Source organism: Falco punctatus (genome assembly GCF_963210335.1).
Source record: "Falco punctatus genome assembly, chromosome: 12".
In the NCBI taxonomy this organism is placed as follows: Eukaryota; Metazoa; Chordata; class Aves; order Falconiformes; family Falconidae; genus Falco; species Falco punctatus.
The window spans coordinates 11959129-11983446 of NC_137592.1; the positions used below are offsets into that span (position 1 = coordinate 11959129).

Below are 24318 nucleotides of genomic sequence, written 5' to 3' on the forward strand. Positions count from 1 at the left end.
TGAAGTATTAAAATTTTTCAAAAACCTATCAAAAAGTAGGGCAGAAGTTGAATAAACTTCATCACATATACTAGCTTTTCTTGAAAGAGAAATCTAACAAAAACAACAACAAAAATCAAATACCACCATCATCACATTTCATTACTAGATTCCTTCCCTTGCATTTGTTATTCCGGTTCTTTTTTCAACACTTACTGTCTTAGCAGCTGTCGTCCTTGTTTCCATATTAGCTGACTGTTTTGTTCTGGCTGAATCTCTGTCTCATTCCCTTCATCTGGAAAAGATTATTTAATTACAAACATTTTTTCTTTATCCTGCTTTTTAAAAAGATGCCCATCCACTTGAAAAGGCAAATGTAATTTGTCTTAAAATGAATAGTAACAGTTTAATAACAGAATAAAAGATTCAAAGTGCCAACAAACAATCAAGAGAGAAAAAAAATGCACATAACATGTAACTGTAGTACTACATACACATAAAGATTGTCACGTACATCCTACTGTACAAGAGCAAGTTCCACTGATCATCAGTGTCTTCCCTTCTGTCTCATATCCAAAAGCCCCATCTTACTCCTTTTTCTTTCAGGCCACATAATCACACAGACAATTTGGAGTTCCATTTTTGCATTAACCTTCCAATATAACTGCTGCTCACAATTTAAGTTTGAATACAAACAACACTATCTGCTAACAATATCAAATGCAACTGCAGCATGGTATCTATTTACAACTTACTGTCCAAGCAACTTCCTTAATATTTGACTATTCAATATAAAACCAAGACCTGCTCACATCAAATTTAAATTCATCCATATTTGTATTAGTTTTGTGGAAGGGAAAAAAATACAACAAGGGTTATTTGTTTATTTTTTAACCTGAAAAGCTGTTGAAAAATTTTCACTACATTTTCCAGAACCATAAATTTGTATCCAAAGAGCATTAGTCCAAGAAAATCCACAAAAAAAAAAAAAAAAAAAAAAAAAAAAAAAAAGTGGCTGTTCTGGTGAGAAACCTATCTGAATTCTGGCAACAATAGCTATACATTTATTCCATATATAGCTTCATACTACATTATGGTGGGGGTTTCTTTCCTCTCCTCCAGGAGATACATAATTACATGCTTCACAAGATAAAAGATCTTGGTTTATTATCTATGAAAGCCTCTACAAAACTTGAAACTCTTGCGGTTCAAACACTGAAGAATGAACAACCTTCTTGCGTAAATAAAAATTAAGAACCAGAAAAACCTGTGGTATAATCCTCTGAGTAACTTGATAGGTGATGTGGGAAAGCTGCTGTCCTTACTGGGAAGTCATTTACCTTTAAAGAACTGAAATGAGACCACACACAAAAAAACTGTCACCCACCCAAAGAAGCTATAAAAGACGAATCAGAATTCACATGCAAGGAGAGCCATAAGAATTGTCTGTGTCTCAAATTCACAAATCCATTCAACAGCAACCACAGGAAATAATCAATTGCATAATGATTTTCTGACAACAACTGAACACAGCTGGACCCAATGCACAGCTACCAAAGCTCAGTCTATAAGAATTAAAACATGACTGAGGGCAAACCCGCCTGAACATTCCCTTCTTCCAAAGGCACTATTAAGTACATCTACAGGCAAGAATTCTCTTTTGCTTAGCACCCTCAAAACTGATGACCACTAGTGGTAACAGTGGTTTACAGATGAGAATGAAGGGACTCACATTATAAGCAAATAATAGCAGAATATACCACAAGCAATTTTTTTTTTTATTTTTTTTTTTTAAAAAAGCATCCCTTTATCAGGAGATTGAACTCTACTGATTCTCCAAGAGATCATAAAGAAAACCATCAACAGGGACCCATTTGGAAGAACTAGAAACACTTCCACATTTTTTCCTGAGGGGCCAGCAAAAACGAGGGCTGGGGTCAGGGGCACACAGAAGACAGGGACATCTAAGTATCTATCAAAGGCAACTCCAAAGGAGCATGATAACAAAGTTTCTATTGTAAGTGTGTATCTTTAATCCGTCCAGATTTGATATAGAACAAAAGTGCACGTTCCTGACAGCTACATACATAGAATGCAACGGGCTAAATCAGGATAGTGGAACTGTAAAAAAAGGTAATTCCACTAATGTTCACTTTGCAGAAGTAATGCACTGGCTATGGCTCTGCTGGGCAAGCCAGGCCTTGTTCTACATTCCCTAGCCGGAAACCGGAGCAACACGCTGCAGCTGCATCCTGAGAAATCACAAAAACCAAGGATGTCTATGATCTTGGTATGATCACAACAAAGTTTACTAGTGTTCCAGATACAGACTGGGGTCTTCCAGTTAGTAACACCAAATTATACTATTGCTTCAGTTAAGGAAATAACTTTGATAATAATGTGAAATAATATTTCTCAAAAATTCATTATATCTTGCACAAGAAAAGCCTGGTGCAAAGTTTAATCAGTTTGTACAGGGTTGGATTTTTTGTTCCTTTGGGGTTTTTTAATGACCTTCTGAATTCAAGAAGATAAGAATTAGCCATGACAGTAATCCAGACCATCCTTTCCACAAACCAAGCGTCAGAGCTGAGGTCTGCAGACCTTCTATAGTTTTCCTTCATATAGAGGTGGTTCTAGTTTCATCGCTGTAGTAGGAGCATCAGGGGACAGAGATACAAAAATCATCACCTCCTGCTTCTTCTTTCAAGGTCTTGACCTATAACCAGATCTCTGTACAGACACACACACTTGTGTTTTTTCTTTTTAGGAAAGGATAGGGAGAGAGAGAGGGGGATGAAAGGAAGTGATTTAAATTCTTAATTCCTCAAGTTTAGTGTTTAAAACTGTTTGTGTGAAGTAGAAGATGCAACCTCTAGAAAAAAAAAAAAAATCAACTTTCCAGAGACCAAGGTGAGAAACTGTCCTCTCGCAGCACAGTGCTGAAGTTAGTTGTATGCACTTTCAACGACTATGGGAATTTTGTAACTAGATTTCCCACTCTCAAACTCTCAGTTATGTCTAATATGCACTTTTCATTATTTTTTCTCCCAGAATAGCATCAAGGTGATTGAAAAAAAAATTATGTATTATAAATTTAATATCTTTTGTACATTAACTTTTTATTTAGAAGATTTATTCAAAGATAAAATGATTCTGTAATTATAAATCTAGTATCTCTTGTGTTCCAAAACATTCATGCACATTACTAAGGTAGAGAAAACTTATTCTCTCCAGGAGAAGTTTGTTGGTTTGGTTTTTTTTTAAATCTAGACTAATTTCAGAGCATTAGCATGTATTTTTGATTTTACGAGAGTAAAATACAGTCTTTATTAGTTATCTCTATTCCCACTCTTCCTTTAAGTGGCTTATTTTATCCACACTATCATGCCAGCATTTGCACAAACCACAGTTAAGCTTTTATGCCAGTAATGAACTCATTATTAATAAATTCTTACCAGAATCATAGTTTGGTGGCTTCATATCTCCCTGATTCAATTCTGTGCCATATTTTAATTTGTGATATTTAGCTCTGAAAGTAAAAAAAAAACAAACACAAAACTATTAGCACACTAGCACATTTAAAGGATATCTCTAAGCATATAAATGTCACCTGTCCACCTGAAAAGCCACTCCTTTCTACTAGGCTAGGAACAAAACAAAACAAGTAATTTCAGGACTTACATATATGTAGTTTTGCTTAATTGTTTTTTCCAAGGTTGACATGTAATTGCAAAGTGAATACCGATGAAAAACAGGGATCGGCAGACTGCAGATTTTGTAAAATATTCTTGCTACAGAAAAGGTTCCTTCCCTGTGGACATGGGCTACTCTCTGCTTCCCCCCTCCATCCCACTTTTTATTTTTCCTTTTAGCCATCACTACAAAACATTCTTGTTATCCATCTCAGTTCAGTGCCCTCTACCTTGTATTTCATATTGTCAGCTCAATTAAGTAAACCTTAGTTTTATTCTTCAAAATGCTGTGCTTTCCAACAGCATCAGGCCCTTGGAAATAACTACTCTAAATGAGAATTAGCACTGACAGCAGCCCATCTATACCAGTTTCTTTTAAAGCTGCTAGATCTGCCACTTGACCAAGTCCAAAAATGGAGACCTCCCTTCCAAAAATGCTTCGCCTACCGAAGGCCCACTATAATAAACCCCACCAAGCATGATATATGATGACAATAAGAATAGCTAGAAGAAAAACGGAAATGCTTTTTAATTTGAAAAGCTTCATCCTATACAATCAGTGTCTATAGACTTTTAAACAGACAAAATAATGTCACAGTAATACAGCATTAAAATGCACCTGTAAGTTTTTAAAGATCCATTAGAGTAGCCTTGTAACACAATAAGAGAGAAAACGAGGCAAGGAAAGCCTTAGCCAGTTTTTCAATCTGTTCCCCCCTTCTCTCACGCTCACTGTAACTTTTGTCTCTACAGTTGTTTTCTGCCAAACATGAAAATTTAGATGAGTCAAAAAAAACTGATTCCCCATAAAGTTTTGTAGACAAACATAACTGGGTGGAAAAGCAGCACTTATAATAACTAGTTCCTACCCTGAATGAAAGGCAGGGAAGAAATCAGGCAATGATGGGCTTGCAGCCTGGCAGTAGCAAGATGACCAAACAGCACACACACACACAGCTCCAACTCAAATGTACAGAGCTAGGTGTAAAGTGGCAAGATACAGGCTACAAAAGACAGAAAGAAAAAAGGAAAAAATGTCCCAGCCCTCATATACCAACATTAGCTTCATTAGCTCCACTACTCGCAAGGGAACCCTCACTTAAAATTTGTTTTTAAAAACGTGAATGGGTGTAACACTTCATGTATGAGGCAAGTCTCACTAAGCTTGGATGACTGTATCAAGAATGACTGTAGATAATGCTTCCAGGTTACCTGCACCTCTCGATTGCTTCTCAGACATCGTCACCACATTACTGTTTTCTTTTACTCCTAACAAAATGGTGCTAAGGGAAGTATTGCTTCGTAGTTCTTAGGCTTCAGTATCAACAGTACTAGTTTTCTACTAATCCACCTGCATTTTAATTATAATAAACATTTAATTCTGGATGAGAAGGATAAGAGCACCGTGAAGAAATGCCCCTTAGGTGTAGCAACAAAGAGAGATGAAGGAACTGACTTCCACCTCAAAAGCTACAGCAGTAAGCTCTAACTCAGCTGAGCAGCAAGCAGCAAGGAAAGGAGAAAGGTTGCACTGGAAATGTATTAACAGCCATAAGTGAAGGATAAACATTTTGGTTGATACACAAAAGAATTACTACAAATAGAATGAAATTGAAGCTGCACACTCAATCAAAACATTTATCTTTCCTTTCTCAGTTATCAATCAAAACATTTATCTTTCCTTTCTCAGTTATATGTTTCCTACACCTCACTGGCAGAGAGATGCTACCTTGGTAAAACAACTGAATTTCATTATTATTAAATACCGATGCTAAGTAATACTTTTCCCCCTACCATCACTACTAAAAATGACTAATTAAAAACTAAGAAATCCTCTATTTCGTTACTAACCTACCTCACCAACTTTAAACACTACACTGTCAAAATTTTCCAAGTCTTATGCAGTCATCAATTCAAGTGATCCTAATGTTTAATCCATTTTGATTTGACTTCATAAGTGAGCAAATACTAATACTCTAATTTGGATTAGTGACCTATACTGTGCTCTACTCAATTCGAGCAAATAATTTCAGTCAGTTTTGTGGGATGAGGCATTTGCTTTTAGCTCATGGATCTTATATAAAAGTTTCATTATGCTCTATGCATTCACAAATTTTCTTATCAAAGTTTTGTCAGTAATTTCACCCCAAGAACCAAAGTAAACTGTTCACTAGGTTAACTGAAAGGATTATTCCATGTATCCTTCCTGTACCTCGGATCTCTCTCCTTTTCTCCAAAATCAATTTTTCAAAAATTCCGCCTCCATTTTTTTTTAAAATTCAGTATATTTATTTCAACCTGTTATATCTGCGTATGCTCATTTTTAAAAACTCTTTCCTTCTTAAATCAACAGTAATATCCTTTTCTTCTTATTCAAGATTTTCCCCCTCCTTAAGGGCATTATAAAATCAGTTCAGCAAAGCAAGATTATTCATTCTATCCACACTCTAAACTATTAGTAGTAGGTATTTTTAACTGGTTCCTCCTCATAACACAACCGTTTTTAAAGCCTTTGTTATTCTTCTTTATTTCAGGAGGATAACCTAGATTACATGGTCTTGTACACCACTGGCCCTTAAATTTGTTTTCAGGCCAAGCTGGACTAGGTTTCCATCTTTCAGAAGATTTAACTTTGTATATCACAAGCAGAGACCAGTAAAAATACAGATACATCAGAAGAATCATGTCCTAACAAAAGACAGGTAATTGAAGAGCTGACAATCCCAAAAAGCAATCCTTATTTTGAATATTGCTGGCAAAGTTAAAAACAAAAAGACATAGACCTTTACCTGCATAAAATGGCAAAACACCTAATGCCAAACTCAAACCGGAATTAATTACAATCAAATAGTATAACTTCAGGTATCTGAGCAAGGCACCAGTTAGATGTGAAACAGGAACATGAAAATCACGTCAGAGTACTTGAACCAGCGAACTCACTTTCAGCTATGGTCAGCTTCTAAAGTTCAGAGGCATATCCTTTAAAAAAATAAAATAATCAGTATAGCTAGCTAACAGTCCATCAAGGAAGTATTTTCTACACATCTTCAGGCAGCAAGTATGAGATTTATTATTAGAAACTCACTTACGGCACAGCTGAAAATGTCATAGGTATGAAAGGCAAGCTTACTCTTTCTAAAGCGTACTACGGGCTGAACGGAACTCAGACTCCAAGACTAGAAGGGAGAGCCTTGACCATTCAGTTACACATACTGCAATCAAAGGCCATGAAACTTCTCACAAGACACTTAGTTCTCTTCTATACAAGTTCTGAATATAGCTTATTCCATTTGCACGTTTATATTTAATCTATTTCTACAATAACAGAATATCTCCCGCCCACCACTCATGCTTAATTTCTCTGCTTTTTCAGAAATCACACAGTCCACTTACTAAGAGCTTTAAACTGGCCCTCTGCAATTCACATTGAACTCTAGATCATACATCACAGCAGTGATAATATTATCAAAGAAAAGAACAAATGTCTTTTTTCTGTAAATAAAGATAAAGAAAAACCAAAGTTTCTCCAACCTTTGTTATCATCTGGTCAAAAACAAGGACAGTGGTTTTGTGGCAGGGGAAAGAGGAAGGAAATAAATGACAAAGATGAGTCTTTATTATCTGAAACTTGTTCAACTTGGATGATTTACCTTCCATTTTGAAAATTACATCTGAATTATTAACAGCATGCAGAGACTGAAATATGACTTGAAAATAACTAGCTAAAGGATACAACTTAATTGCAGGTATTTTTCAGCTGAACACTAGCCTTCAAGTTGTTTGGAAGAAAGCTGTTTTGTGGATACGGAACTATGTTACCAGCTAGATGCCCTTACTCAGGTAAGTATGAAAATTACCACTGCTCTGGCTTTCGCACTTCATCACACAGTTCTCCTTTCTTGATTAGCAGCATTTTCTTTAAACTGTATGTCTTCTATGCAAACAGTGCTTGGAGACGTTCAACATGGCTGCCACAACACTTCAAGAGTTGCTTATGAAAATGCTAAAAGCTTTCATCCTTCTAAATTTCCTAAGACTAAGAGCAGTGAAATTTTTCTGAATACTTCACACAGAAACAAGTTTGATCCCAATCAAAAAAGGCCACTATTTCTTGGAAATATCTGTTGCCAGACCTGAAGCATCTGATCCAGCTGTGCTGAGGGAGCCTGCCAAAACATCCGTAGAAGATCTGGGAGCTGCCGCCAAACCAAGAGACATAAACAAGAATGACTGCCAGGAACAGCATGGCGAGATATTCTACCCAGGGGAGAAGGCGCCAGCCTTACGCTGATCAGACACACTAGTGCAGAAAACAACATAAAATTAAATCAAGTGTTTCTAGAGACATGGCTGAAGAGTCCAGTTCTTTGGTTGAAATATGTTAAGACAGGAAATGAGCTAGACTAAATGAAATAGGACATGTACTTGAGAGAAACAGTATTACATTTCGGCTAGCTCCTGAAAATCCAGGGGAAACAACGCAATTTACTGGTGATGGAGCAAGTATTGACAAAGTCATAAAAAGTAACCCTCAATTGTCAACAGCTTCACACTGCAATCTACTGGATGTTGGCAAAACTACATCAAAACGGCTGTTGAACAAATGATAGCGCTTAACTATTATCTACCTCCTTCTTAGCTCTTTGCTATTTAGTGTATTAAGACTCTTCAGCAGAAATAACTGGGTTTCCTATACATGCAACAAAAGGTAATCTTACAATTACTAACATAAAGACCAAACATTAAAAAACATTGTCATAAAAACATGACAATCCATAAGTAAAAATAATTTTCTACCTTATCACTATAAAATTAAGTGCCATGAAATAGAGAACAATGACAATGCTTCCAAAGTTATTTATTTACAGTAAACTTTGAAAACATTCAGTTGATAAAAGGAATGCTGAACACCCACTATACAGGAACAGCAGCTCACAGTATATACCTGAGAAAAACAATGTCGCTCATCACTTCTTGAGGGCATTGCAAAGATGGACTACTCTGGGCCACAATTTCATATTCTGTCCCATTACTCATAACTGATTTTATCTAGCTAAGGAAGAAATGGTACACTGCAAGGCATGGGCAGAAATGAAGGAACACACAATGCTTCCCTGCCCCCTCCTGCCTGCACCAAACTCCCCCTAACTTGATGGAAAATGTTTTCCTCCTACCTTGTAGGATCTCATTTTCCAGCTCTTGAGATCCCAGTGGAAAAAGCCAGCATCCCAAATGACTACTGCCTGACCTGGCCAATGGTTGATTTAGGAAAATGCTGGGAAAGACCGCAATGCTTCCAGTCTCAGTATGTTGCCATTCTTCTGAGTATCAAGCAAGAATACTTGCTGGGAGACATTTCCAGCAGACTGTTTCTACCTAACTGACAAATAATTCTGCAGTTTAAAACCTCAAACTCTTATAAATAGCTGTCTCCAGCACACACCATTCACAAGCATCACATTTATTTTGAAAACCATTGCACACCTATACTGAAACTGTCAAACTAGACTGATCAACTAACTGTAGCCTATAACCTGAGTAACCTAGGCTAATATCATACACTGCAAAAAAAATGCAAGAGATACAAACACATTTCTGCAAAAACTGCTAGTAAGAAACCACCGGGTGTTTTTTCCTAATCCTGACAGTGACTGCTGCATTAAGATTTAAATGTCTTAATTTAGGTGGATTTTACTGAATGCAACTGGGGGGGCACTTTCACTATGCATATAGAAGTTTGACTTTTGATTTTTTTTTTAGTCTTATAAAGCTTCTCTGATAGCACATGGAAATGTATTTACACAGTGATAATTTTAGATAAATTGCTAATTTTTCTGGGTTATGAACATGAAGTATTAGAGATATCCCTAAGTAATCAGGAATGGCTCCTTTAGTTTTGAAATACAAGAAATCTTACTGAATTTATACAATTTAGAGCATATCTTTAACTGCACAAGAACATATTCCATTGCTTCTGTCCTTTTAAAGTGACTCTAATCTTCATAATCATGCCTCAAGTATAAGCCTTTCTACAGCTATAAACTACAATCTTCATTATACATACATTTGATATTTTTCCGTGCTATTTGATGTAGCATCAGTACCGTAACAAGCTCTGGGCAAAAAGGATATCTGCCCTAAGCATTCTTCTGAGAACTCCCCAAAGGAGAAGCAAGTATGCCAGAGCCCCAAGGCAACTGCAGGCCAGGAAACTGGCTGCAGTTCCACGCTAGCAGATGAATTGGTTGCTACTGGAAAGAGCCAAACTGGACGGTGCAAGGCATGTCTCATGAACTAAAGCAGCCCATGTAAGATGAGCAAATCTAAATGCAATAGAGTGATGTACAACTACTAGTGTCCTTTTTAAATAATCTAGCAGCAATATCTTATTCCTCATTTGCGTATTTTTATATTTCTAATCTTTTTTTCTACTAATTTCTACTAATACAAACTATTTAAAAGGTTTATTTTAGCAATAATTTATTAAAAAGAAGTAGGAATTACCTAATAGGAAAATAGTATGTAAGCAATGATTGCTTTGCAGTAGTATCACAGATACTCTCTGGTCAAGAATTTTAAAAGATATTATACTAATAAAAAAAATTATAAAACTCAGCTTGCCCTAAAACACATCAGGTGAACAGACCAACTTCTGGAAACATGATAAAAAAACCCAATTTGTCTGCCTCAAAGATTAGACTAACAGGAAAGTATATGGAAGAATAAAAAGTTAAAGCAGATTGAGAACTTCTGCTGAAATGCCCGTGAACAAAGAAACAGATAGTTCATTAACCGGTAAACAAATATTTTTTCACTCCTCACACAATTAGCCTCCAGAAGATATTCCTGTAGAGTCTATCATACTGATAAGATTAAAATTTTAGCAAGACTCAAAACTAGTAATTTTTCATGATTTCAGTTGTCAGACATTATTAAACAAAGCTAGTACTTTCAACAAAAAGAGAACTCACTGTAATTCTGGGGTATAATCTATATAGTCAGGTGGAATTTTACCAAGGAAAAAGTAGTCATCATTGATCAACCATGGATTTTATTTGCACGGCTTTGGTGCCATACTATGTTAGCTATTTTTACTGTAACACAGACATTTAGACTTTCAGATTTATTTAGTATAACAGTATTTGTAAATTTGAGAACTGAATATATACAGAAGAAATATTTCCTGTTATGTCAAACACAAAGGAAAAAGAAAGTATTGGTCTCCAGAATTTTTTCATCACGTACTCATCACTGAAGTAGCGTACCTTTCCTGTTTAAGCGCATATTCCAGCATTTTGATTCTTCGCACTAGATCCTTCTTCAGATTTTCTTGTCCTTTCCTTTCACCTTGAAGAAAGGCGATCTGGGCCTGCAACAGGAAGTGTTCAGTTTAGAATCTGCTTCCTCAAAACCATTCAGCATAGCTCTTATGTGTGTGTGTCTCTCCAAGTTATTTTAAAAGTTATTTGTACAGTGCAAAAGAAACTGGCTTACTGTGTTTCATAAACATTAAATGCTTACACAAAACACAGCATAGATAAGCCTTCTAAACTGCATGCTCATTACAGATCCCCCCCCCCCCAAAAAAAAAAAGATAAGAAATAAAGCAATTTTACTTTGTTTGTCAGAGTTTATTTCCTCTATTGGCTAAATATTCAAAAAAGCATAAGGAATAGATAAAATAAACATACAAAAAGCCTTCAGCAGAAAAAAACATTTTCCAACAATAAGCAGGAGAAGATGATAAAAGTATTTCTGCTCACTAACTGAAGTAGTATATAATTAGTGTACTGTTTTATAGATACATGTTAGATACATGATACTAGTCAAAGAACTGAAGTACAGCATGTTCAGCTAAAAGAAAAATAAAACCCTGTTTGTAGTACAGTGCCAAGTGTTAATTATAATACTTAGTAAAATAGGTTAAAGAAAGGTCTCCAGAAATACTGTAATTAAGAGAGAGGAAAAAATGGAAAACAGGGAAAGGTATTTTGGTGAGAGAGATGAGAAGAGAAATGGTATAGAAGTAAATAAAAGTCAAGTGGAAAACAGACACATAAACTTTATTGACTTCCAGCAGAGAATAAGTACTTAGTTGCCTGTGAAAAATCTCCTTTAAATAGAAAATCATGATTCATACAGATATTGATCCCTAATCATAAAGGTAGAACTACCTGCTTTTTTACCTCATGCTCAGATCATAATTTGATCAAATTGTAAGAGGCAGGTTCTTGTGCTCTCTCAACTCATGAATACACTTAGACAAAAATACCTACGGGCAGTCAACATCTCCTGCCTTGGCCTCACCCCATTGCATGCCACCTGCCGTTTCCAGGATGGGAAGCTTTCTGCCACCTTTGCAGCTAGAGCCTCCAAGGATCTCATCTGCCTCCTGAGAGGCACCAACTGGGTCAAAGGCAACTGGTCTAGACCATCAGAATGCAAAGACCAGGAAGCCTTTTAATTTATATAAATGCCCGTTGCAGTTCTATACGCAGTGTGTTCTGTAGGTACTGCAGTCTGCACCAATCTCTGGGGAAAGCCAGGGAGTAATAAGCGGGAGGATCCTCTCCTCCCCTGCCACAACCCTGCAAGCAGTCCCCAGATATTTTAGTTAATGGAGACAGATGCTTCTAAAGAGTAACACCTCTGACTTGAGATTTTTACACCAAGGTGAAAAAAACAGTGTTTCTAAATGCCATTTTCCCTGCACCAACTAGAAAGAGCATGCACACAACGAACTCGCTTGAATTTTGGAGATCAGGCATGATGAATCTTACTTCAAAAGGCCATTTGCTGGTGGCCGGCTATAGCAGCTGCTCTAAAACATGACGCCAGCTGACATAACTTCATTGCTTAAGTGCAGCCACTAAACAGCTTGACAGACACCTGAAGAATCCCTAACCACCAGTCACCAACTAGAGCAGCCAGTTTATGACGACTGAAAAACACTGGCTGCTGTCCAGTGAAGTTGATCTTCACCTTCAATGGGGGAATTGCATTTGACTGCCAAAAAACCCTCAGCTGAATCAAAAGGAGGGCCTCTCACTCTGGCATCAAGCTTCTCCCCACTTAACACTCAAACTGGGATGAACAAAATGCTAGAACTGAATTCTGATGTTTGTTTTATGCTCAGGTTTAGGGAAAGGCACAGAAGAAAAATTCTGATGCTGGAGTCAGCATTTCCTACCCTGAAGAATGTAACTACAAGAAACACGTCAACTCAACCAGGTCACCATCCCTCTCAGTAACAAGAACACCTCAAGCACATACAACTTGGTTCGCAGTAACTGGACAGTGCACTGCCATTCTGATTTCTCTCTCCCTGCCTCCAAGTAGGCCCAGCAGAAATAAACAAGTGCCCTTCTAGCCAAAAAGTGAGAGGACATCAAAGCACACTATTAAAAATAGTAGAATGTGACATAAATGTGCATTCTGCTGGAATGAAGAAGATCATCCAATGCCATCGGGTCACAAGCTGAAGTGATCTATGATGCAACCTGCTGTCTAAAAGCAATTTCTAGCTAAGAATGCACTGACTGAACAGGCTGGAATGAAGCATTTTTACCCAGCAGGTTGATAAAGGACAGCCAGTAATGGCCTGGCTCATGCACTGCTTTACTACAAAGGTCAAACCAGCACTGCCATGCTAACAATTGAGGTTAAAGTCATCTTCCACTGGTGACAGCCTAAACAAAGGAAAAAAATGCAACTTCTCAGAGGTTTTGACAGCCTACATTTGTATGAGAGAAAGAATAAATGGATTTCATTAAGAAAAATCATACGACACCTCTTTCACATGAAAATGAGCAGAGTCATGTTTCTGATACCTGGCAGGCCTGGCTCCTTGACTTGTCTGACTAACCATTTGAGAACCAAAATTCCAAACTGTTACAAGAAGCTTCTTAGGCCCATAAAAATCACATAAATATTGTTCTTAATTCTACCTCTGGAGCTGAAGCATCTACATCTTATGATTCAACATGAAGGAAAAGTATTGTTGCTCTCCCTCCTCAGTGCCACTGGCAGGCTGCATGTATTACATACATATTGCACAAGAAGGAAGAACACTGGAAGAAATAGTAACTAATTCTTTGCACATCTTTTATTGTCAGTGGTATGCCAGTGCTCCTAGTGATGTCTTAAAACTTTTCTTTTTCCTGGACTTCCAAGATATCCTTGTGTTTCTTACTCAAAAAGCATGCAGCAACAAAAGAGTAGAATTCAAGAGCAGTCTCTCCAGTCCTACGTAAGCTTATTGCCAGGATCTTTTAAGGTTATTATATACTTTACAAAGCAGTAGTTTCACTGGCAAATCAAGAAGCAGACAAGTGCACCAGAGGGCTTGAGAACAATTTCCCTGTCTCCCTGGAGGCTGTGCAGTTTCTAGCATAGCTTGTTCATGTTTCTCTTCTGAGTAGCATCCTTACACCCAATACTCATTATTTTTGAGAAATTCTAGCTCTGAAAATGAGAACACTTACATTTTGTCATTTTGATAATACACAAAAAGTAAGAAGAATAATCCCCCCTTTTCCCACAGGATGTTAGCAACCTTTAGCCCTCATTTATGTAAGTACTGGATAATTACAATTAAGTTAGCATCAATGGACAACAAAACATCAGTTATATATGTAAGCTCAAATTTTATTTAAGAAATTCTTAATGATAATATCCAGGTTTATTTGTAATGCACATAAGGTCAGCATTAAAGTAATAACTGAAATTTTATACTAACATTAATACTGACACAGTCCATATGTCATAAGCAGATTTCATTCTTTACAATGTTTGGCAATTAACTGAAAATATGCAGAGGAACCTAAATGTTAATGCCATAAATGAAACAATTTGTAGTATAAATTAAAACTGAATAAATTAGTACACTGAGTTTAAATATTCATCTAAAACGATGAATGATGAGATCTAGCAGCATTTTCTCAGTCTCTAGAACATAACAGTGATAACTCTAGGATCACTGTTTCCAATCAAAATATTTAGCCAACACCTGTCTAAATGTCTGTGCAAACATTTGAAGTGTAAGAGGTCTGGGTTTAAACATGATGAGAAGTGTAACCGAACTGTATGACTGCAGTTTTATCATTTGGATGTAAACAACAGAAATTTATCAGTAGATTGAGATTCCACAGTCCATTTCCCAAGGTTGCAGCTGAAGCAGACTACCTGAGGGAGTAGGAGAGCAAAGGATCACTTCCCACTTCGAATAATCTGCAACACTGTTCTACACTTGTGCTTTGGCCACTCCTGGGAAGGTTTGCCAAAAATTTCAAGAATTCACAAACAGGCCCAACAAACAGGTTCTGTGACAACTGACCTTCTAGCTAATAAGGTTAAAATGCATCAAGTTGTAAGCACGTCATTGCAAACCTCTGAACTGCCTGTAGGGATCACGCAAAAACTCTGTTCCTTGCCTTACGGGTGGGGCGCATCGTCTCCATAAAGCACTCAGCCCCACTGGCTCTGCAGTGAGGAATCAAGGCAGCACACGCCTCAAGTTTATTCCAGGCTAAATGCTACAAGTTACTGTATTACAGCTCAACTGTGAAATTACAATGCAGAGAGTCAGGAGGGAAAAAAAAACAACCAACCAATCAGCCAACAAAACAAAAAAAAATATCAAAAAACAAAAACACCACCTCCTCCCCCACAAAAACTACCAAAAAACAACAAACCAACAAGAGAATACTGGGAAGAGAGATGCCTGGAACAGTCTATTTCAGCCGCAATTGTACACTCCAGTATGTTTTTTTTCCACTGTACCTCATTATAGTTACTAGTATTACCAACTGCAACAAAACTTACAAGTTTCCTGCACATCCGGTCTAAATTAATAGCACTGTAGCCATCTTAACTATTCCACTTCTTCACCCGAAGTTTTAAAATAACATTCATTCTTACGTTAAAAGAAAAAAATTATGGCCCTCAAGATTGCCCTTTTAAGAAACTCCCCAAAAGACTCTAAGATCCACACTGAAGTGGAAAAAAGGGTGAGGCAAAGTTTTAGGTAGCACTGGGTTAGAAACAACTTTTTTTAAAATGCTGCTGACTTCCTAATAGAGGTTTAGCAGCTGTAAAAATATAATCAAATAATGAAATTGCATCTTAATAAGTTTGGATTTTAGCGATGTTTACAAAAAGTAAACTGAAATTTACACTTCCTGGAATCAGCACCCAGAATGACAGGGATGTTGAGAAGTATTATCATACCTCCACACCTTTTTAGACTGACATCTTGACATTACAAAGATATATATTTTTTTTAATCTCTTGCTGTTTTAACAGAAAATTTCTGATTTTAAATTTTTAACAAAAAATTTCTTTAGAAAGAAACAATACCACAGCTGCTAGACAAATAATGCAAGTTTAGTATCAACTTCTATCAGTGCCTGAATTTTACAGCTACTTCAAATTAAAAGATGCTCTTTTTTTTAAATTCTTAAGACTCAAGAACTATAAAAAGCTTCTCCGTTCTTTTCTTTAAAATATTTATGTTAATATTTCAAAGTAAACAAATTTATGAGTACTTGATGGTCAACAGGCACCATCTGACAAAGTAAGAGCTACTAAGACACACAGTTCTGCACATACTGCTTTCATAACTCAAAAAACAAGGCCTTCACAGGTTGAGAGAAAGAGAACAAAGGAGGGGGGAAACTGCAAGAGAAGTATTGCAAAAAATATGTAGATAGCTAAAATAATTAAATATACTATAAAGATTAATCAGCTTGGAACAGTTGTGCTAACTGGTCTACCAAGATCAGCCAGAAGGATTCTGCAGGCTGCTGGGGTGCTCAGTATTTTAGATTATAGTTGGCTCACTCACGTGCTACATATTTAAGTATTTTTGTAAATAAGCGTAGGTATGCCTGGAGAGTGAGAGGAGGAGATAAAAAGCAGGTACAGGGGGACGGGGGAAGGGAAATATCCGTGATCTGGTACAACTGGCAAACGCCTTTTCAGGCACCATACTTAACATCGCAACACACACCTACCAGCAGTCCACGCCAAGAGAGGCTAGGAAGCTTTTATAAGCGCCTGTAGCCATTTGAGATAACACAAACCTGAAGTGGGGTCACAGGCTGCAAGGAGTGGCAGGCACTGAGGCGTATTTAGCTTCACCCCACACAGAAGTGCTTCAGCCTGTTTATCACCTGAACCTCATGCTGGACCGATAGCGCCTTGTGGCATTAACACACAGCACAATCTGCTACTGGCCAATTATTTTTGCTGGACTTCTTAGAGATGTGCTGGCATCAGAGCTAAGCCCTGAAAAAAGTAAGCCATCCACAAGAGATGAAAGATCTAGCTTACGGTAAAAAAAGATGGTTGAAAAAGCCATTTACTTACATCCTCACCTCTTTGAAAAGATTGTTCGAAAAACAATTTCTTATCAGTGAATTCAAAAGTCCTAACAGATCACCCAGAATAAAAAAATATTTAGCAATGTATTCCTGGCAATACCTTGATTACTAATTGAAGCATCTTAACCAACAGGATTGACTTTTCTTTCTGCAGTTTGAAGTATTTTACTGGGCAGATCTCCACTCAGATAGCCAGTCTTTCTTTTATCCATTCTTCAGTGCTGCCTATCATTGTTCTAAGTGCAAACATCAAAATACTTGCTGAGTTAGCCAAGCAACATATATTCAACTTATTTAATCATTCTTCATAGATAAAAATTTTCTCTAATCCTCCAGCCATTTTTGTAGTTAAAAAAACCACTTAAGTCCTGAGCGTTAACTTTTTTTTTTTTTTTTTTTTTCCTTTTGAGTCCCAGGAGCATGTTCCATGTAGACTGATGTAAGGACAAAAAGAGAGCAAGTTTTAAACGTGACAGAATTCTATAGGCAACATTGCAATGACATCCCACAAAATAATCGCATGTTATGAGCTGGACTCCAAATTGCAAATGCTCAAATATAATTCCTTTCCCCTTGCTGTACAAGAAAGGCAGAAATGAAGCAACAGCAGTCAGCACCAGGACTGATAAATAGACTTATGGCCCACATTTACACTGAGACAACGGAAGTTCACAGGCTGAATGAATCACTTGGGGTATAGCAAGACAAGGGAGAACAAATCTGGAGATTTTTAGATTTGGCTTTGGTAACAAAAAGGCATAAACCAGACTTGACCACACAAGCATTTGCAAAAGCAATCGGTACACTCCCGTTTCTCTCTCCTACAATCAGGAGCAGGTACTCTTTGTATTCAAGCATGCACAGCCATCCTGAACTAAAGCATCAAGTGAAACAGATACAAAAATAACTTGGTTTTGTTCTCACCTCCTGTTTAGAAACTTGGATATGAATATCGCGCATGCCATTTTTGTTCCGATGCTTTTGCAATCCTGCCCTATGTGACTGCCCTAAAGGGAAACATATCCCTGGCTAAGAGCAGAAAAAATGCAGTCTTTCCACACTGCAATCTTTAACTTCTTTGTTGCTGGATTATTTTCAAAATATTCAATGTTAGTTAGCATATAGCAAACTCTTTTCAAATAGGAAAATACTATCTTCTACATGAATCCTTCCACAGGCCCATACAGAACAGGCCAGCATGATAAAGTGAACTTTTGTTTTCACATTTCAGTGTTTTCACTTCTAGTGTATTGTCAGCAAATGTTGGACCCTGAGCACTCTCAAGTGATTCAGAAGATCCGTTTCAAGTATCTAAGTATTTCTCAGCATTCTAAAACAAAACATAACAATCCATCTATTTCTAAGTCAGTTCTTGACACTTTCTAGCTAAGGAACTTGGAAAGTAGGACTTGACAAGGCTGACAGCCTTGTAAAGCCAAATATATGATCAATACCTATTGTCTCAGAAAACTGTCTATGGATATTAATTCTAGTTTAGGCTTCACATTTGTACAGCCTTACTTCTTTCAGTATTAAATTAAGATGAACGAAAGGTCTATGGAGATGCATGTAATCTTCCTTGGGGAATATTACACAGCCTGTTCTAGAACCAGTAAATGAAGTTTCAGTGTCTACTGAAACATCGATAAAGGCTGAGTTATATTTGCAATCTGTTGTTCACACAGTGCAAAGTTATTTACTCCAGATGCAATGAAACTGTTACGAGCAAAGACCTTCAACAGAAAAGGACGGTTACAATTTGAGTGGGACAGAGAGATACTAATTTAAATTATAAACATGCAGTAGGAAAGACACAATAGGATGTTTCACCATACGCTAACCTGACATCAAAAAAACCAAAGTTTTCCACCTAGAATGTAACATCTTACTCCATTTTTACTTAATTCAATGATTCTATAGCAACTCATGAAAATCAGAAAATCTTCTTCTTTCTTAAAACACAACTTTCTGTGAAAAGTAAGCTTTAAAGACCCCTTGGAGACAATGTAATGTTGCAAAACTCTTGTCTGTTCATTCTTCCTCAATATTTACAACAGCGCTTTCCTAAAAAGAGTCAGGCCCATTTAAGAAATACGTTTTCATTACACTCAAACTAAATTACACGTTTAGCAGATTTGAGAAAATGGGAAAATCAAATGCTGGGAAATGCTTGGATCATTTATGCAATTTAATAAGAAAAAACAAAACAAAAAACCATAAAAACAAAAACAAGACAACCCCCCAAACAAAACAAATAAAAGAAACCAAAGAACCAGTCTCATCACTTCATATTTACATTTTATTTCTCTACAAAAGCTAGAAATTTCTACAGTGCAGCTCTTCCATCACTCAGCATTTACTCCTACTAGTCCTCCCAGCTTAAATAAAACAAGCCATGACAGTTTATCAATAGGTGTATTGGGATTAGCTGGCAAACATGCACATAAGCAAACAGGAAAGAAGAGTACAGAAGCTTCTCTTCTCTGCTTGGCATGAATTTGGCAACTAGAAAGTTTGCTAAAAAAAACATAGCAAAAGAAAAGATATCTGGTAGTCGCCAAGACCCATTTAGCATCACTTTTCCCAACTAAACACGCCTCATTATTGTGAACATGGCTTATTTTCTTCCGCCTTTTGATTCATCTGAAGCATTTAAAACAATGAAGTTGAAAATATTGTCTTTCTGGGGTAGTGAGGAATTTAACATTAATCACTGCTTTCTTTGTAATATTTGCCTTATGGGAAAAAAATATTTATTGAAGATTTCTACAGCACTTCTGCCAATTCACAGAACATATCAAAGATTCAATCCATATCATACTTGAAAACCTTACAAAAATCTTCTTCAAATTGTATTTTATCTTCCATTTTATTGGCCAACCCAAATCTTCAGTTTTCCATTAACTGAATAAGTGATTTCATCAACTCACTGTTCATTACTTTTTCTCTGAACAGCCTTCTCAGATTATCCAGCTATCAGAATGATTTTTAAACTAGAAACTTAATCCAGTAAGAGGACCGTTATCTAAAAGCCAACAAACTGTAAATATCAACTATTTCTGAATCAAGTAACAAATGTCCTAAACCAGACTATAAATAGCCACAGCCATCTGTCTTATTTGCCCCTTCTCCTCATTACTTCAACTTGTCTATCTCCAAGGGCACTATCTTACCACATAGCACGCCCAGTTTCACCGCCTGCCTCTTGCCTCGGAAAAGTAGCAGCAAAGGGGCAGATCCCCACCTGTGCGTGACCCCCCTCCCCGGGAGAGCTAGCATTACTAACTCTCACTTCCATAACCAGCCTCAAGTGCTTATCTGTTACTTCCATCACATTCCTTCTATTACAGTTGTTTGTTATCATTTAACTACATTCTATCTCATTTAATTTACTCTTACCCTATCATTTGGGGAGTGTTTTTTTCTTTTGGCACCATCTTACAAGGAGTATTTTTAACAAAATTGTGGAATGACAAGCACTTTATATCCACCCATTCTCCGTAATTTCCTTGCAAACCACTTCAAAGGAAAGTTTACCCAGGAAATAGCATTTTAATGTAACCCTATCAATTCCCACTATTCCAAAGCAGTCTACTACTCTAAAGAAACAGTCATCAGAAGAAATGAAAACCTTAGCAGCAAAGAAGACAAGAGCTAGAACACTCCTTAGCAGCATACAGGGTGTCTATAAATGCAGTTACATAGAGCATAGTAGTTTGTTGCAAATTAGAACATTTGTGAAATGCAGAGAAATGCCAAAGTCTGCAAATCAGCATTTTTGCCAGAAAAAAAATGTTTGTCAGAAGCAAAACTTTCCACAGCAACATATGCATTGCTTGCAAAGACAAAATTTCGAGTCAAAACAAAAGCCATACACACACAAGCGCCTTCCAAGCTCATACAGCTGAGAAGCAGCAGAACTCAACAGCTCTGTCACTTGCTGGGACAAGGACCTGCACCAGCAGCCCTCGACTCTGCAGAGGTCCCAGCCATGGGGGCAGAGTCTCCATTGCTCTCTCCCAGGGATGGCAAGATGGCTAGTTAAAAGGGAAATAACTTCCACAACAGAGAATTCACCCTCAACCAATCAGAAGATGTACAGTTAAGGCAAGACACCAACATAGGAGGCAGTTCAAACCCTGCTTGCCTCAAGCAAAAATACGAATTTCAGTGCCCTGCATACGTATTTGACAAACCCTTGGCTATTTTGGGATGGGCTTGCCCAATACATAATGACAACTCTGAAATGCCTCAGAAACACAGTCCAGAAAAATGCAGAATGAAAGAAACCTGAAGATTAAAATGTTTGCAGAATAGGAAACCCTTTCTTGTCAACTCTTCCAAGCAGCTGCTAGACCAACCTAAGAAAAGGAAAATTACTCATTTCTGAAAAGATACGAAAATAAATGATAATACTATAAAGCACAGTTTGTGAATACTAAAGTGAGGGTTTATAATGTTACTATTTATTCTAGTGAATTACTTCACAGGGCATCATGAAAGTTTATTAGGATAATTTTTCAATCTGCAGATGTCAAAGTAGCATAAACAGAGAGCAAGCATCAAAAGTGAAATATGTAATTAGCATATAAGCATCATATGAGGAAACCCATATGAATCTGTTTTCATTCTCACCTAAAATACACAGCGTATTCATGATACTTGCATAGATACAAACATTTAAGTCCTCTTTCACCCTGAATAAGGAACATTATATAATAGAGGCAACAATAATTTCAAAGGCTCGAGAAAAAGTAATTAGAAAATCAGAGTAAACATGAATACTTGCCACGGAAAACCAAACACAAGCACCTGATAGGAAGAAAAACCTTGGAAAGAAGTAGTAGACCAGTAACTAAGAACAAAGAGTAAGCTGCCAGGCCTGCTAACTCACACACGTTATAAACTTGGGGGTGCGTCACCCAAGTAAGCATCACATAATGCAACAGAAAGGTACTCTACCCAAGTATCACATTTAGTTCCACACAATTAATTACAAGGAAAAGAAAAAGAGAAAATAAAAAGAAGCCCAGAGGGGAAGAAAAGGAATACGGGAAATCACAGTGGGACTGACTGACAAGGGTTTTTTTGGAGAGAAGGTATAGCTTAACTAACCACAATTACAGAGCCAAAGACAAGCACAGTAATACTGTGGCACAAAGTGTCTCAAATTTTTAAGTATCATGGCATGTAAGAAACTGGAGATTAAAAAAGAAGTAAATCTACCTCTGAAAACAAGATGAATTGCAGAAAACATTTATAGGATACTAAGATGACCATATAAAATCGGTCCTCCACCACAGAGCCTCCCAGAAGAGCAGATAACACTGAAATTTCCACTGGATGGAAGACTAGTAAAGTACAATCAGAAGCACTGCATCTTTATCTCAAGAGAGAGAAACTGCCCGACCTCAAGCTTCCATTATTCTGTTAAACATTTCCAAATATATAGGCCAACAAAAGTCTTCAGAAGGAGCACAGAACCAGTTTTTAATTAATACTGCTCATCCTTCAGCTGTACATGTTCAATTTCTAAAACCCATCCTGTAGTTGCTGAATGCCTAACACAAACCTCTCACAGGGATCAAAGGCCATTCAACTGCAAATGGTCACAGCAGATGTAACGCCTGATGTCTATAGAGACAGCCAAGAATTTTGCACCTTTCTGAACATGACTCTGCAGCAGATAAATGCTGTTACAGCTCATGGCAATGCCAGCCACAGCTAATTATAACTTTATTGAGATGTTTTGGCAAGAGCCAAAGGCATTCAAGCAAACAAACTGTAATCGGGTTATATTCCCAGTTCTGCCACTGATGACACATGACTTTGGCAAATAGTTGTAATACTCTACTTCTTTCCTCCTGTCTCATCCATTACACTTAACAAGCTTTTGAGGGATACTTGGGGGAGGAGGGGGAAGAAGGGATGGCATGTTAGCCTCTGTTGAAGGGCATTGCAAATATGCAAAGTGTTATTACTATTAAAGCACTGGCAGAATTTCTTAAACCCTGTGAAACAGATTTTCTTCTCCAAAGCAATTTTTGAGATCTGTATCAGCTATGAAAAAAATGTCAAAATATCCACCTGATATACGACATGTGATGTTCTTATATACAGCTAAGCTAGTTACCTTCTACATAGTACTTACTGGATGTAGTGAATAGAAACACGATTCAGTTACTAATGAATTTTTCACTGCATCATTGAAGTTAAAATAAAAATCGCTCTCTTGTCCTCATGACCACTTCCTTTAAATTTCTACAAGGGAGCCCTCAACCAACGCCACATCTGCCACCCTCCTTAGAGCGGTTGTTTGATGTTACCATAGGAAGTATAATTTAAAGGGTGACTTCCCTAGTAATTAAAAAAAAAAAAAAAAACAACCAACCAAAACCCAGAGGAGTGGTTCGTATTGCTAAACATGCACAAGACTCTCTTGACAAAGACAGTACTTTCAAGGAAAGAGAAAGAAAAGAGATGGCCAGGAAGCAAGAGACAAAGGAGACCTAAAAAGGAAACCAAGCAGGCACTTTTCAGTCACAAACATGGCCAACTTAACAACCAAACAGCAGGCTGCCGATAACGTGGACAGCGTTAAGGCTTACAACAGAGATTTTCTCGTAAACAAAGCCAAAGAGGAACGAAGGTTGCGTTACCCACTGTTACTAGAGTTAACGTAACGTGCCCACTGCTGAAGTACCTGGCAGCCATGGCCCTAGGCCTGCGGTTCACAAGTTCTTCAGCCACAAGATCCCCATCAGCCCTCTAACGCATCAAAGAGCGCTATCAGCCGCACCGCTCTCCCAGTGGAACCACCGCGTAACGCGCCCCGGGGTCCCAGAGGAGCTGCCCCGGTCCCGCAGGGGGCTGCGAGCCAGCCCGAGGGCCGGGGGGCGCCGCCGGCCGCGCAGCTCGCCGGAGGCGGTTTTTAGCAGCGGGTTGTGAAAGTGGGGACAAGTTTACGCGGCCGGCCCTGCAGGGCCACCCGGAACGCCCCGCAGAGGCAGCCAGAGCGGCGCGGCGGGCAGGGCTCCCCCAGGGCCGGCCGCCATGTCACGCCCCTCCGCCCGGCCGCGGCGGGGGGCGGCCGCCCTGAGGGGCCGGGAAATGGCCCGCGGCGGGGCCGGCCGGCCGCTCCCTCACGGGGAAGGGACTAGGGGAAGCCAGGGCAGCGGATACAGCCGCAGGGCCGGCGTCCCCCAGCGCAGCGCAGCCGGAGGGGAGCGGCCGCCGGAGCGGGGAGGGGGGTGAAGGAGGTC

At 38.1% G+C, this 24318-nt stretch overlaps 1 protein-coding gene across 5 annotated transcripts in view; it reads right to left on the bottom strand.

Moving 5' to 3' along the window:
* The window catches only part of STRN (striatin), a 74519-nt gene that overhangs the window by 48575 nt on the left and 1626 nt on the right, over window positions 1–24318 (bottom strand). For 4 of the 5 annotated variants that reach the window (XM_080408928.1, XM_080408927.1, XM_080408926.1 and 1 more), the window contains exons 2-4: window positions 10940–11043; window positions 3438–3511; window positions 196–274 (exon numbers count right to left, since the gene is read on the bottom strand). In XM_080408928.1, coding sequence (XP_080265054.1) covers window positions 196–274; window positions 3438–3511; window positions 10940–11043 — 257 coding nt within the window. Of the gene's footprint in view, window positions 1–195; window positions 275–3437; window positions 3512–10939; window positions 11044–23759; window positions 24291–24318 lie in introns of those variants that run through there. The other variant, XM_080408929.1, reaches the window with a different exon arrangement.